At 41.9% G+C, this 15,565-nt stretch overlaps 1 protein-coding gene across 1 annotated transcript in view; it reads left to right on the forward strand.

Moving 5' to 3' along the window:
• The first annotated feature begins 26 nt into the window (after nucleotides 1-26).
• The window catches only part of PRDM4 (PR domain containing 4), a 28,204-nt gene continuing 12,665 nt past the window's right edge, over nucleotides 27-15,565 (forward strand). The window contains exons 1-4 of the mRNA XM_006897533.1: nucleotides 27-288; nucleotides 5,975-6,108; nucleotides 8,398-8,583; nucleotides 10,640-11,434. Of these exons, the coding sequence (XP_006897595.1) occupies nucleotides 278-288; nucleotides 5,975-6,108; nucleotides 8,398-8,583; nucleotides 10,640-11,434 (1,126 nt within the window). The 5' untranslated portion in view covers nucleotides 27-277. The remainder of the gene's footprint in view (nucleotides 289-5,974; nucleotides 6,109-8,397; nucleotides 8,584-10,639; nucleotides 11,435-15,565) is intronic.

Genomic DNA, 15,565 nt, shown 5'->3' on the forward strand with positions numbered 1-15,565 from the left:
GCTGTAGTGACCGTGCTCGTCTCCCCCAGGTTGGGAAGCCCCCCGTCCCGAAGCTTCTGGAGCGGCGGCCCCGGGTGGCCGGGGGCATGCCCCGTTCCGAGGCGTGGTGCGCGGCCTCGGGGCCTCGGGAGAAGTTGGGGGGCCCGGGGCGGCCCCGGGGACGGGTGGCTCAGTGGTTGTGAGCAGGATGCGGTGGCACGTGACTCTGGAGCGCAAAGCCTGACGCCCGATCCCGGCCACCTGGGTGCTGGTTTCTCTGACACTTGGTCCCAGGCAGATGCTTTACAGGTGAGTCCGGACGTGGATTCCACCCTTGGAAAAGAGCGTGCAAACGGGTGTTGAGTTGTCGCTTTTGTGTTTCGCTCCTATAAGGGCTGCAGATGGAACTTGCAGATGCATCTGTGTCCTAGAGAGGAGAAAAGAAAACCTGTATCGAGTTGCACATACGCTCTGATTTCCTTGAAATGGGAAAGTTGTGGCTGTCAGGTGCCCCCGAGTTGAGGACGACTCCGGGAACCTTGCCCTATCCTGTGCCGCCATCGTCACCTTTGACACACTGGAGCCCATGGCTGCAAACAGTCTCCATCCATCTCCTGGAGGGTCTTCCTCTCCTTTGCTGATCTCATCATCTTTCTAAGCATGATGTCTTTTTTCCAATGAATAGCCTCTCCCAGCAACATACATTTCATTTGGAAGCAGGAGTGGCATCCACTTTCTAAATAACGTGCCTCTGGAAATCTGATGAACTTTGATAAATAAATGTCCATAGTTGTGGAGGGGCTTCAGGCCTTTTGTTATAGGGTCTTTATAAGTCTTGCTCCACTCAAAGGCAATCAACAACAGCAACATACATACATAAGTATAAGAGATAAGGTCCCATCATCTTCGCTTCCAGGGAGCCACTCTGGCTGCACTTTCTTCAGAACACATCTGTTTGTTGTTTTATTAGTCCATGGGATATTCATGTGTTAGGGGCCTTCAGCTTGTAATGAGCTGTGTACCACAGAAGGAAATACCGTCACCCTGCGTCTTTCTCACTTGTCACTATATTTAAGCTCACTGTTAGAGTCACGGGGTCAATCCATCTTGTTGAGGGGCTTCCTTTTTATTTATTGTTGTTTGTCTTTTTTTCCACCAAATGGGATGCCATCCCGAGACTGATCCTTCTCAATAAGACCAAAGTGTGAGACACGTTCTCACCATCCTCAATTCTAAGGGCCTTCTGGCTTCCTTTTTCCAGGATCCAGTTGTTCCAAATGGGAATACTATTGCTGACAAGTCAGTTCTGACTCAGAGAACTTGTAGGACAAAGTGGGACTGCCTTGTAAGTTTCTAAAATCTGTAAGTCTTGACAGAAGTAGACCACCACATCTTTGGCACACACAGAGGCTGGTGAGCTTGAACCCAATGCCTTTCTTAGCAGCTTGATGCATAACTGCTGTGCTGCCAGGGATCATTTTCAAAGAGGAGTCAAGTTAGTCACCTCATAGTTGAGCCTCTAGCCGCTTTTCGGAGGCTCTGAATCTCATGGGAGGAGCTTGCCCATCTTTTCTCCTCAAGCAGCAGGTGGATTCGACCTGCCTGCCTTTGGGTAAGCAGTGCAATTTTCTTACCTGCTAGACCACCAGAGTATCCAAAGTACTTGTAGCTCTTGGACGTATTTTTCCTATGCTTTCTAGTTACTGGAATGTTTATCTTGACTCCAGAGCAAGGGTTTGAACCAGTTTAGTAATGGCTGATCGAACAAAGCCAGAATAGACCTGAACTTTAAAACTTCAGGTGAAGCTGAATGATGACTTAAGTGGGGGAAATGAAGGGTCGACTCCTGGGATGGCAGACTCTGGAGAGCTGTAATGAGCCTAATGTGGGGATTCGATCATTGGATACAATGACAGCAGCACAGTGGACTGCTGGCATTAGCATCTTTCAGATGCTCAGAATCCAAGGGGCCAGTAGATTTGGTTGCTCTGAATTCTTTTTTAAAAGCTCTTGATTTCTGAGAGGGAGAGTAAATGTTCAGTTGTGTGCCTACCCATCATCTTACCCATAACAGTTATATTTTATAAATTCAGCTCTTAGTTTTATGTCCTTGGCCATGGCTGGAACCAGGAAATGCAAATAGAGAGCCCAGCTCCAAAATGTATGCTTAACCCCTCACCGTGCAGCATTTTAGTTTAGCTAGTTAGGATCATAACAAACTGTGAAGAATGGGAATCCCAGAACACTTGATTGTGCTAATGAGAAACCTATACTTGGACCAAGAGGCAGTAGTCAGAACAGAGCAAGGAAACACTGCATGGTTCAAAATTGGGAAGAGCATATGCCAGGGATGCGTCCTATCTCCATACCTTTTCAACCTGTATGCAGAACAGATTATCCGGGAGGCTGGGCTTTATGAGGAGAAATGTGGGGTCAAGATTGGTGGAAGATTATGCGGATGACACAACCCTGCTTGCTGAAAACTGAGGAGGACCTGAAGCGCTTGCTGCAGAGTCAAGGACTGCAGCCTCCAATATGGATTGAGGCTCAATGTCAAGAAGACAAAGATTCTCACCACTGGACCAATTGGCAGTATCAGGATGGATGGTGAAGAGATTGAGATTGTTCACAGCTTTAGTTTGCTTGGCTCCACAGTCAACACTCTTGGCACCAGTAGCCAGGAAGTTAAAAGACGTATTGCAATGGGAAAGTCTGCTGTTAGGGACCTCTCCAGAGTAATGAAGAGCAATGGTGTCTCTCTGGCGACTAAGGTGTGTCTGATAGAGGCCATGGTCTTTGCAGTCACTTGTTATGCGTCAGAGAGTTGAACAGTGACTAGGGAGGATAGAACGAGAATTGATGCCTTTGAGCTGTAGTACTAGAGACCATGGACTGCCAGGAGAACAGATTCATCCTGAAGACGTTTAAACTGGGCGGCTCCTTGGAGACAAGGATTCTGAGGCTTCGTCTGACATACTTTGGACATGTTAAAAGGAGGGACAGGTCCTTGGAGAGGTACATCATGCTTGGGAGGGTGGAGTGACGGCGCAGGAGGGAAAGGCCCTCTTATGAAGTGGATTGATTCTGGGGTAATCAGGATGGATGTATCAGAGACAGTGAGATTGGCACAGGACAGAGCAGAGTTTAGGGCTCTTGTACATAGGGTTGCTATGAGTTGCAAGTGACTCAGCGGCACCTAACAACAACAGTTAGGATATGACATCAGACCACAGAGCTTGGAAAGTTCTTAATTCTGTTGGCTTCCTGTGAATGTTTAAAGTACTTTCAAGTACTATGTCAGTACTAGAGCGGCTAAAGAAATACTGTTTGGCAGTTCTTTAATGACTCATGGGCTGTAGATTTAGAATGACAGCCATGAAACAAATCCATTGACATTGTTGAAACTGTCTTTGATTTTACAAAATGGCACCATTTCATTTAGCTTCTTAGATCGAAGAGGTGTGAGATCAGTTGTGAAGTTACTTTCATCCGGAAAGAAGGAGAGTTGAATGGCTTAACTCCTGGTTCTCCTTCTGCTAAGATTACTTCCTAGCTTATATTCCAGGATGACATTGCACTTGAAATTGGGAAAATCTTTGTTGTCACATGCCATCAAGTTGACTAACTCAAAGCAGTCTTGTATAAAACTATGGGGAAGTGTAGAACGTTTCAGGAGTGTGTTCTTGGCTGTAATAGTTATTACAAGAAACATACTGTCATCAGGTGCTTGCCTGCTGACTGAAAGGTGGTGATGGATGGATTGAACCTCTAGCTAATATGTAGGAGAAAGACCTGCTTTCTTAGGGAGGCAGTCTGCTCTCCTAAATTCACATTATGGTCTTGGAATCCTGTGGGAGGCAGTTCTCTGCTCTGTGGGATCTCTCTGATTGGGAATTAACCTGATGCCAACAGGCAGTCTTTACTGGTCTTTTCTCCTGCAGAGTTGCTGGTGAGTTTAAACTCTTGACCTTTTGGTTAGTAACTGAGTATTTCACTGGGGCACCACCAGGGCACCTTAAGGAATACTTAGGAAGATTTTACTGTGCATTCCCTTGGTCCTGTCTCCGTAGTATACTAGCCACCTCTGGTTTATGGCTGCCGAAGTCAGTGCATTTTTGCGTCACACGTAAAGCAGAAATCTGTGCCTCAACTGCCGTTTGAACGAGTTGAGAAGACCTACGAGTCGTCCAGGGAACTTGGATATAGTCTGAGTTGGTGGTCTATATCAAGTTCTGCTAACAAAGGCTTCACTTCTCCTGCGGTTCAATTAAGTTGGCTCTGATTTCTTTAGGCTCCAAGGAGTTTAATAAAATACTTTTTATTAATGGGCTGTTGTTCAAAAAAGTCTGTTTCCTTTGCCGTGTACCTCCTTGTGTTTCCGATAAGGATGATGCTATGCTGTTACTCCATCCAAATGAAATACTTTCAGTTCCCGTTCCGTTCACATGGAGTCCTTAGTAAAGAGCTATATGGGGTCAGATTGGTAATAGCAACTCAAAAATTTGTTAGTAGAGACACTGGATTGTAGAGGTTACTGAATTGTACATAAAGGAAGTGTGGCGTGTTTTATTAGAGTTGTCCCTGGGAGATGCAAGGATTAACATGTTCACTTGCTAACTGAAACGTTGGAGCTTTTGGTTCACTCAGGTGCCTCAGCAGAGATCTGTCAGTGCTTCCTGAGAATTGTTGGAAACTCTAGCCATTGATAGGGCACAGTTCTACTCACAGCATGTGGGGTCTCTGTGAGCTTGAATTCCTGTTCAGGATTCTTTACTAGACTGGCTTAGTACACTCTGTTACTGCCAGGAAACTCAATTCTATGAGGTATGTGCCTGGGTTAAGGATGAACCCTGTGGATATAGAGTAATGCAGGGAACAAGTCCTTGTGAGACTTAAATATACCCCACAATATAAATACCCGCTCTTGTCTAGTCCCTCTTGACTCATGGTGATCCTCCGTTGGGTTTCCAAGCCAAGTCTCTTCTAGGACGAGACTGCCCATCTTTCTCCTTCATTTGTAGAAGATATTTTGAAGATGATTGATACAGAATTATGATAGCATTAATTCATGGAAAAAATAACAGTGCTGCTTCACACCATTGACCATCTGATTGGCCTGGCATCACTCTAAGTCCTGTGGGAAAGGAGTCTCTAATGTTCTTTGATTAACTCGTTTTTATGTACCGTCATGTTGGAACTGACTCAGAGCTTACCTTCCAGCGGGTTTTCAGAGGCAGTGAATGACACAGGAGAAGATTGTCTATCTTTCTCCTGCAGAGAAGCTGGTGGATTTGAACCTTGTACCTTTGGGATAGCAGTGCAGCTTCTTACCATTAGTCCACCAGAACTCTAACTCAGAAGTTCACACATGGCTCAAATCCACCAGCTGCTCTTCGGGAGAAAGATAAGCAATCTCTTTTATGATTTACTCCCTCAGAAAACCTGCTGGAGGGTTAGTTGTGGGTCCATTCTGACTCAGTGCTACACAGCAACAATAAAACTCTTTAAATAAACTTAAAAAATAAATAGACAAGCTACCTATTGAAACTGCCGGTTTGAAACAGTGTAGTTGGAGGAAGCGTTGTGAAAGAAAATTTGGTGATTTTTTAAAAAAAGAACAACTTTTTGTGAATGTGCTCTGAAAGTTGCAAACTTCGTTTTTTATGACATTGCATGTCTTAGATCATGTCTGAGTTCAAGTCCTATTTTGACCTTTACAGTCTATGTAACTGAGTTGTTGTGTATCATAGAGTTGGAACCAACCCATAGCTGACTCTCTGGAGGGTTATCAGAGGCATTTAATTACCCAGGAGGAGATGGTGACCTCGAACCACAGGTCTTCGAGATTGTAGACCTCTAACCTTTGTGACTGAGTTACTGTCTCTAAATCCAAGTTTCATTGGTCAACCTTTCTAACCCCCCTTGTAGGTTCTTAGTATCTTAAAACAATCACGGGCTAGTTTTTGCCTAATTCTTTGTGTATGGTGTTTTCTAGGATGAATGACATGAACCTCAGCCCAGTGGGGATGGAGCAGCTGACTTCATCCTCTGTGAGCAATGCCTTGCCAGTCTCTGGAAGTCACCTGGGCTTGGCTGCCTCACCTACTCACAATACTATCCCTGCCCCAGGTGAGTGGTGACACTGAATACACCCTCTGTTCTAACTAGAGCTGACAGGGTGTCAGAGCCCCTTTAAAGCGGGAGGAGGCAAGCAGGCCTGAATGGTCCTTCACGTCTCAACATGGTGGAAGGGAGCATTGCTATAGAGAACTGGACTTGACTGGGTAAGAATTTTTCAGATTGTCTTTTCCTTGAGCTGTACTTAATCTGCTGTTTTGTCAAGGGTTACAGTTTATTTTCTACTTCAGTAGGAATGAAAAATGAGGCAGAAAACTGTTTTTAACAGTATTGTGTTAGGGAAAAGTGTATTGAACTTAAAAAAAAAATAGGAGTTCATGTGTAAGAGATTTTATAAAGAGGTCTATTGCCTAGTTAGCAAAATATAGCAGTTAAGTAAAATTCACATTCCTTTATGTGTCCCTGGGAAAAATGTTTATTTCTTGTGAATTGTTAGCCTATTTGATTTCTTAGGCATTCCTTTTAGTAGATTGTCTTGTTATAGAGAAAACCTTATTTTAAAAATACTGCCACTGCAACAACCACAAACATCTGATAAATGTTTGCCAGATGCCAAAAAAAAAATTACTACCACTGGCAAAACTACAGATCAAGACTAGTGACTTTGGTACGCATTCCTTATGAGACTTAGGCACAGAAGAGCTCACTTCAGTTCAGAAAGTAGTTACAATCCATTGTTTTATATTGTGAGGTACAGTACAGATATAAAAGACTGTAAAAATAAATATGTATGTATTATTTACATCTAAATTAGATACCTTTTCAAGTTGAAGATTTTGTGAATTTTTTTTTTAAATTTAGGTTGTTTATTTTTCATTTCAATGAACATCTACAGAGATTTTGGGATTCCATTCATTCATTGTTGCACCCTTCTCCCCGCACAAACCCCTCCCCCCTCCCCCCCATTTGCTCCTCTCCTTGAAAAGCAAAAGAAAAACTCCCTCATTGGTACACTATCCCCCGCCCCCCGCACCTGATTTTGTGAATTTTTAAAAAGCGAAATAGTGAATTGCAATGGGCTCTTTTCTGTCAGTAAGTGTGAGAATGGCACAGTATAGAAAAGAGTTCAGATCTTTTGTTCACAAGGTCACTATGAGTCATACTAGAGTTAACACCACCTAACAGAAACAACACAATGCAAAAAATGCAATAAAATAAAAAATGTATAAAAAAGTGTGGCCAACATTGAGGTGTCTGCACCTGACCTCCACTACACAAGCAAGAAGAATCTCCATCAACAACATCCACAGCCCAAAACTGTCCCTTGAGGTCAGATATGTCCCCCTACTCCTCACACTTTTATCAGTTCTAACCCTGCCCTTCCAAGAGTCTTGGCTGCTGTCCTGTCAGGTCTGCTGATACGTTGCAGTAGCCACACAGAACTCAGACCATATGTGATTATGTGTTTATTAGGGCAGTTAATAAGTTAATTTAGGTAGGAAACAGGATATAATTCTTCAATCGGGACAGCTTCTGAAAAGTGTTCACAGGCTCTCTGACCATCAGCCTCTCAACTCTGGATTAGTGTTACACAGGTTTTTCAGTCCTGTCAACTATGTCCTCCCGTCTGTCAGCAAGTTTGGGCAAAGGCCTCTGGCTCTGGCCCCAACTCTGGCTCTAGCACCATGTGGTGGCAGTCTCAGTCCAGCTCTGACCCTGGTTTTCTGCTGCTGACACTGCTGTCTAAGAACCCAGTCTGATGGGAGCAGGACTCTGCCGTTCTTTTCTTCCTAGTGGTGAGATTTCCATTTTCAGCTGCTCGTGAACGTGCTCTAGGTAGGTAAGCCTGGCACAGTGACAAAATTGGCCAGTCCCCTGAAAGTGTATTTGAACAAGATTTTAAATAAATGTTTTGGTACTAAAGAGAAATAACGGAAAGATTAACTTAGCATTTTCTAGTGACTGTGGTACAGAATACAGCTGCCCTAACAAGGTTTCCATGGCTGTGAATCTTTACTGAAGCCGAGTCCTGCATCTTTCTGCCCTGGAGCCGTTGTGGATTTCAGCCACCAACCTTGTGACTTAGCAGCCATGCCCTTACCCATTACTTCATCAGGGCTCCACTTAGAACGAACTTGAGGATTAGGACTCCTTGGTCTCATTTTGTTTATTATTGCTACGTGTCTGAAGATAGTGGTGTTTCGGTTTAGTTTTTTAATATAGAAAACTAGCTCAGATTTTTGTTTCTATGAAAAAGCATTTTGAGAGTGTAGCCAGAGACAGTATAGAGTTTTTTTAAATTTTGTTTAATGAAAAGAAAACTTTTCCTTCTTTTGGTAGGCTTGCCAGTAGCAATTCCAAACCTTGGTCCCTCTCTGAGTTCTCTGCCTTCTGCTTTGTCTCTGATGCTCCCAATGGGTATTGGTGATCGAGGGGTGATGTGTGGATTACCGGAAAGAAACTATACCCTGCCTCCATCACCTTACCCTCACCTGGAGAGCAGCTACTTCAGGACCATTCTACCTGGTAAGTATAGTAGCTACATGGGCATTAGGGGGGAAAGCCAAATCTTAAGCTTTAATTTTTCCACAATATTTTTTTCCCCCTACCCATTACTAATTAGCTACTAAAGTTTAGATGAGGGGAGAAAGTGTTTGCTTCTATTTTGTTCTTAGAATGTGTAGTTAGGTAGCTAGCACATAATCAGTAGAGCAGTTTTGACTAAGTGTAATTTCTTAATGTCATTTAAGTGGATTAACTTTCTTTACTGCTCCTGCATTTCCTTAACTCAGTTTTACCATTTTGTAATTATAATCTCTATCACATCTTGTTACAGTGACATCATTACTATAAAATTTACTGAATTTATATTCTATTACTAGTAAATTTTAGCAAATTAAGAAAGGGCAACTGTTCACAGTTTTATCATCTCCACTTTCTAGGTGTATTTCCTTTATGTCTTATTTCAGTGTAGAAATTTTTACCATTTATTCTTAATAGGAGCTCTGGTGGCCTAGTGGCAAAAAGCTACGCTGCAATCCTGAGGGTCGGTTCCGACTCTACGATACACAACAACATTCATAATACTTTCTATGTGTTTATATATTCTTATCTTTTTTCACTTAATATATTTTTATATAATTATTTTTCCCTGTTAGTAATTTTTATAATTAGCCTTTTTAGTCAAGTATTAGCAACAACTTAATGGTTATTTTCCAGTTTTGTTTATCAACATTATGATTATATTTTCATTAATATCTTTGTATATAAGATGTACAAAACATATTTAAGATAAATTACCATTGTTATTGTTGTTATGTGCCGTCGAGTCGTTTTCGACTCATAGCGACCCTATGCACAACAGCCCTAAACCCTGCTCTATCCTGCGCCAACCGCACTGCCTCTGACACACCCATCCCGATTACCCCAGTCACCGAATCAATCCATCTCATAGAGGGTCTTCCCCTCATATTTATATTGTTAGATTTTGCTCCACAGGGGTTTAGTAATTTATACATTACTGACAATATGTAAGTATCATATTACCACATTCTTACAAGCATAAGAGTTGAGATTTTTATTTTCTGTTTTGATTATGTTGGTTCAATGAAGGCTAGTTTTGAATAATGCACAATGTATCATGATACTCTAAAACATTGTTGTTGTTTTGTTGTTGTTACGTGCCGTTGAGTCGCCTGCGACTCATAGTGACCCTATGTACAACAGCCCTAAACTCCGCTCTGTCCTGTGCCAGTCGCACTGTCTCTGACACTCCCATCCCGATTATCCCAGTCACTGAATCAATCCACCTCATAGAGGGCCTTCCTCTCCTGCGCTTTCCCTCCACCCTCCCAAGCATGATGTCCCTCTCTAAGGACCGGTCTCTCCTCACAACATGTCCAAAGTATGTTCTGCTTACAACTGTTCCTCTTCCTTTGTATTTCCATACTTGAAAACTCAACCTCCTTTGCCGTTTCTGTTATCTAAATGTGTTCTGTTGTACATAGGGTTTTCAGAGGCCTGCTATTTCAGAAGTGGATGGCCAATCCTTCTTCCTAGTCTGTCTCAATGTAAATGTTCAGATTTAGAGAAGTATCAGACAGACCAGCAAGTTAAAGGTATATCCCTTATTGCAGAGTTAACTTTAGTGTCAGTGTTGTCCCTGCCTTTCTCACACGTGTCTTTTTTTTTCACAGTGGAAGATTGGCCATTAAATCATTTACCTTTCCATTAGGAAATCTCTTGGATAGCACATTTTTAGAATCTTAGGACACAGAAATTCTTTTTCTGGTTCATACTTTGATTCATTTTTGCACATTTTCCTCACTTCCTTCTCTCCCAGTCCACTTTGCAATGCAGGAATTACATTCTTATATCGTAAAGGCAGCATTTAAATCATTAATTATCAGTTGACATAAAAATACAGTTGAATGTTTTATACTTTATGAGTTTCTCAGGAAAAACTATATATTTTGCTATTTATTTATAAAGTATATATATTGATCAACAGAAGAAGTGGGTAGAGAATTACATATTTAACTATGTATCAGTAAGTCCCTGATGTCTCATCTCTTCTTCTCAGGCATTTTATCTTACTTGGCTGACCGACCTCCTCCTCAGTACATCCACCCAAACTCTATAAATGTTGATGGTAATACAGCATTATCGATCACCAATAACCCTTCAGCACTAGATCCATATCAGTCGAATGGAAATGTTGGATTAGAACCAGGCATTGTTTCAATAGACTCTCGCTCTGTGAACACACATGGTACCCAAAGTCTTCATCCCAGTGATGGTCACGAGGTGGCATTGGACTCAACAATCACTATGGAGAACGTTTCTAGGGTAACCAGCCCGATCTCCACAGATGGAATGGCAGAGGAGCTTACAATGGATGGTGTCACAGGCGAACATTCCCAAATCCCAAATGACTCTAGAAGTCATGAACCTCTTTCTGTAGATTCTGTGAGCAACAATCTTGCTGCAGACGCCGTAGGACATGGTGGTGTGTTACCCATTCACGGGAATGGCCTGGAGCTCCCTGTGGTCATGGAAACAGACCACATTGCAAGTCGTGTCAACGGGATATCTGATAATACCCTCAGTGACTCTATCCACACCGTGGCCATGAGCACCAACTCTGTAAGCGTGGCACTCTCTACCTCACACAACCTCGCCTCCTTAGAATCTGTTTCTCTCCATGAAGTTGGCCTCAGCCTAGAACCTGTGGCAGTCTCCTCCATCTCCCAGGAGGTTGCGATGGGAACGGGTCATGTAGATGTATCTTCAGACAGTCTGTCTTTTGTACCACCTTCACTGCAAATGGAAGACTCCAATTCAAACAAGGAAAATATGGCAACCTTGTTTACAATTTGTGAGTGTGCTTAATGTTTTTCTTTTGGGAATATTGGTAGTAAGAGCCATCAGGGGCTTAACAAACTTAATTGTATGGTCAAGTATTGATTAAGGAAGTATAAAAAGCAACTAAATGTTGGAAATTTTCTTCACCTTTATATTGTACTATGTATTCTAATGTAGTGGCATTTCCTCAGTAAGCCAGATGATAATTTAGACTTAAGTTCATTCTTGCCTCTTGTCCTAAAAGTAGAAATACGGAGTAGGCATTTCTGTATTTTACAGATTAGGTCCATCAGTAATGCTTAAGGTCTTTCCCAGGGTTTCACAATGAATGATGGTTAATGATAAGAATAAATTTAAGGAAGATATTTTCTATGAACTTTGCATTTTTACATCATAATTATGGCAAAAAAGAAGCCTGTTAGGTTACTTCTGTCCCCAAATAAAAATGTAGGTGGCTGGAGATGCTTTTTTTTTTTTTTTAGAATCTACATAAATTACCATAATTGGAAAGGTGAAAATTCCTTTTATGGGCAAGAAAATCACTAGATCATGGTCTGTTAGTTGGCATTACTTCATTCATGCAGAAAACGTGTTGAGTGCTTGCTATGTGCCAGCCTTTGTGCTAGATGCTGGGAGGAAGTGGTCCTTTAAGTAGTACTTGTCTTTGAAGGTTTTAGTCTGGTGGCAGCAATAGACAAGTAAACAGACTGTTGCTGTACAGGCTGCTAGGAGAACCTGAGAGAGACCATCTAACCAGGCCAGGGAATGATCAGGAAGACTTAGAGGGGAGGCAGTGTATGTGTTGGCACCGGGCTTAAAACTAAATCAAAAGGTAGGCAGTTAGGAATCCGGAAGAACAGTGTGAAGACAGGGACTGACAACGTAAGTGTTTAGCACTAAAGAGTTACGGAGGAGTTAGAATGCTTCGAGCCTAAAATGGAGCTAGAGAAGGAAGAGTTGTGGATAAGAGAAATGGGAGCCAGAATAAGAAGGTCATTCTAAGACAGTGGAGGGTTTTAAGAACGGAGGCATTGGGGAAAATGGCATTTGGTACAAAGTGTGCCATGTAGACCAGCTAGGAATACAATACAGTAATTGAAGTGACTGATTTTACAATGTACAGTGAAGATAAACATGGATAAGAGGAAGTGGGTGAGTTTAAGAGATATATTCAGAGTTAAGACTTGTACTTAGATAAGGTTGGGGAAGGGAACAGTTAAACAAAACACTTTGATTTCTGATGAAGAACCAAATAGATTATGGTACCATTCATTTGCTGTTAAGTGCCCTTGAGTGTGACTCCTAATGACAACAGATTGGACTCCTGTCCTGTTGTGTGCCACCTCATTTCTGACATATTTGAGCCCATTGCTGCAGTCACTTTGTCAGTCCACCTGGTTAAGGGTCTTCCTCACTTTAGCTGACCATTCACTTTACCAAGCATGATGTCCCTCTCCTAAGAATAGACTTTCCTAACAACATGCATAAAGTATGTGAGACAAAGCTTTGTCATATTTGCCTCCAAAAGCACTCTGGCTGTACTTTCTTCAAGATATCCTTTTGGTAGCCCATGGGATCTTCATTTGACAGTGGATATCAGAGGAAGAGTTGTTGTTATGTACCAGTTGGTTGCGACTCAGAGTGACCCTATTCCTATAGCTCTGAAACCTCCTGTATCCTGTGCTGACTTCACTGTCTTGGACACGCCTACCCTCATTACCCCAGTCAGTGGGTCCACTTTCAGATACATTGATTTCTTTGTTACAAGATATCTGATAGAGATGTCTAATGAGAAGTTAGGTGTGGGATTCAGGACAATATCTGTCTATCTGGGAATGGTCAGGGATTATCAGCTTTTCAATGTTAATCATCGGGTGAAATGAGAAAGAGAGGCCGCCATCAGGTAAAAGGGCTTACAGAACGATTGAATGGGAGGTTAGTAGGAGGAAGCTTAGGATGGTCTGGTTCCACAGAAGCCAGGCAGCAGTGAGATTTATCTGTATTAACTTTTTACTGTCACAAATGTATAATCTTTGAGTAGTTTAATCAGGACTAATTCATTTAAGCCATTAGTATGCTTGATAAATCTGTTACTTTTATGCTTGCAAGTGAAACTTCTTTGCTTCTAAGTATACTTTCATTGTTGTTGTTAAGTGCCCTCCAGATGACTCATAGCGATCCTGTGAAAGAAAGATCTAAACACTTGTATAACTTTCCTCATTTCTCCAAGTTCATAGGGTTTCTGGAGGCAAGCAATTTCAGAAGTAGATGCTCCTCCTGCTTCCAAGCTTGTTTTAATCAGGGAGCTCCACCAAACACTGTCCATCATGGGTAACCATTATTGCATTTGACACATCAGTGACATAGTGTTTAGCATCACAGCCACCATGAGTTACCTCTGTACAGCAAATGGACAGACCAGTGCTGTACCACCTAGAAGATTGTTTGACCCAAAAAAATTAAAACCAGGCCTGAGGGCCACAGATTAAATGAAAGTTATACAAGTGTTCAGGTCTTTCGCTCATAGGGTCGCTATGAGTTGTCAACTCAACGGCACTTAACAACAATGAGAGCTCTGTTGGCCTAATGGATAGAAAGTTATGCTACCAAGTCAAAGGTGGGTGATTTTAAAAATATTAATGAGGTATAATTCGTCTGTGTGTGTGTGTGTGTGTGTGTGTATATATATATAATTTAGTGTTTTTTGAGGAGTCACAAGATGGTAGCACCACCACCACTCTAATTACGGAACATTTTCTCACTCCAGAAAGAAACTGCGTGCCATTTACTGTCCTTCCTCATTCTGTCTGCTCTCCATTTCTCAGTAACTACTGATACGCTTTCTGCTCTTGTAGATCTGCTTGTTCTGGACATTTCATGTGAATGAAATCATGCAATATGTGTCCTTTTGGGTCTGTCGCTTTTTACTTAAGCGTAATGTTTTCAGAATTCGCTTATGTTGTAGCAAATGTCAGTGCTGCATTCCTTTTTTTATGGCTAGGCAATAGTCTACATGCATACACATGTCTACCCATCTATCAGTAGATGTACATTTGAGTAATTTTCATGTTTTTACTATGAGTAATGTGTTATGAACATGTATATATTACATGAGTTTTTATATAACTATATGTCATCAGTTCTATTCGATATGTGTCATTCGGGAATGGAATTACTCTGTTTAAGTTTTTGAGAAATGGCCAGACTATTTTCCATTGTGGCTGCACCATTTTACATTTTTACCAGTGATGTAAAACAGGTTCCAGAAATACTGTCTTTGCCAGCACTTGTTTTTCTGGTTTTTGGTTTTTGTTGTTTTCATAATCATCTTAGTGATTGTAAAGTGCTATTTCATTGTGGCTTTGAGTTTAATTTACTTACTAACTGATGATGTTGAGCATCTTTTCATGTGTTTATTGGCCACTTGGGTATGCTGGGATAATTAAGTCATCCCTATGTGTTTTTGTAATGTTGTTTACCAGGCCAGTAGCTGGGGTAGTTTTAAAGGCACGAGCTGGAGTTGCAGATATTATAATGACTGAATGTCCCTTGGAACAATCTGGTATGGATCCCATAAAAAGAGTTACTGAAATCCAGAGAGATCAGTCCAGAATTTTTTTAATTGAAAAAGTTTTCTATAGAAAGTTGCACCCCAGGGCTCACGTAGACAGCCACGTGCCAAGCATCACCTGGGTTGTGCTTGTGTCATTCTCAGCAGTGAGGTTGGTTGCTTGCTTGGCCCTTAGACTGCAGCTTCTCTCTTTTTGAGTGAGGAGATCCTTCAGTTCTCATAGTGATGTCTTTGTTCTTTAGCACGTTAAAGAGGTCCCTTGCAGCACATTTGCCCAGAGTGCCTGACACATTGTTCCATTTCTTGACTAATGCTTCCATGGGCTTTGATTGTAATGGATCCTAGAGAACTTAAATCTTTTCTGTTTGTCATGTTGTTGCTTAAGAGGTGAAAAAACAACTCCGATGACTGTGTTTTTAAGGTTTGTTGTTGTTGTGTGTCCTTGAGTTGCCTGCCCTGCTTTATCCTGAGCCAGTCTCACTGACTCTCACACACCTACCCCCATACTCCAGCACTGTAGCAGTCCATCACATCTGGGATCTTCCTCTGTTTCTCCACCTTTCCAAGCATGAT

This window comes from Elephantulus edwardii, unplaced genomic scaffold (genome assembly GCF_000299155.1).
Source record: "Elephantulus edwardii isolate Elephantulus edwardi_28Jun2011 unplaced genomic scaffold, EleEdw1.0 scaffold00211, whole genome shotgun sequence".
Taxonomy (NCBI): Eukaryota; Metazoa; Chordata; class Mammalia; order Macroscelidea; family Macroscelididae; genus Elephantulus; species Elephantulus edwardii.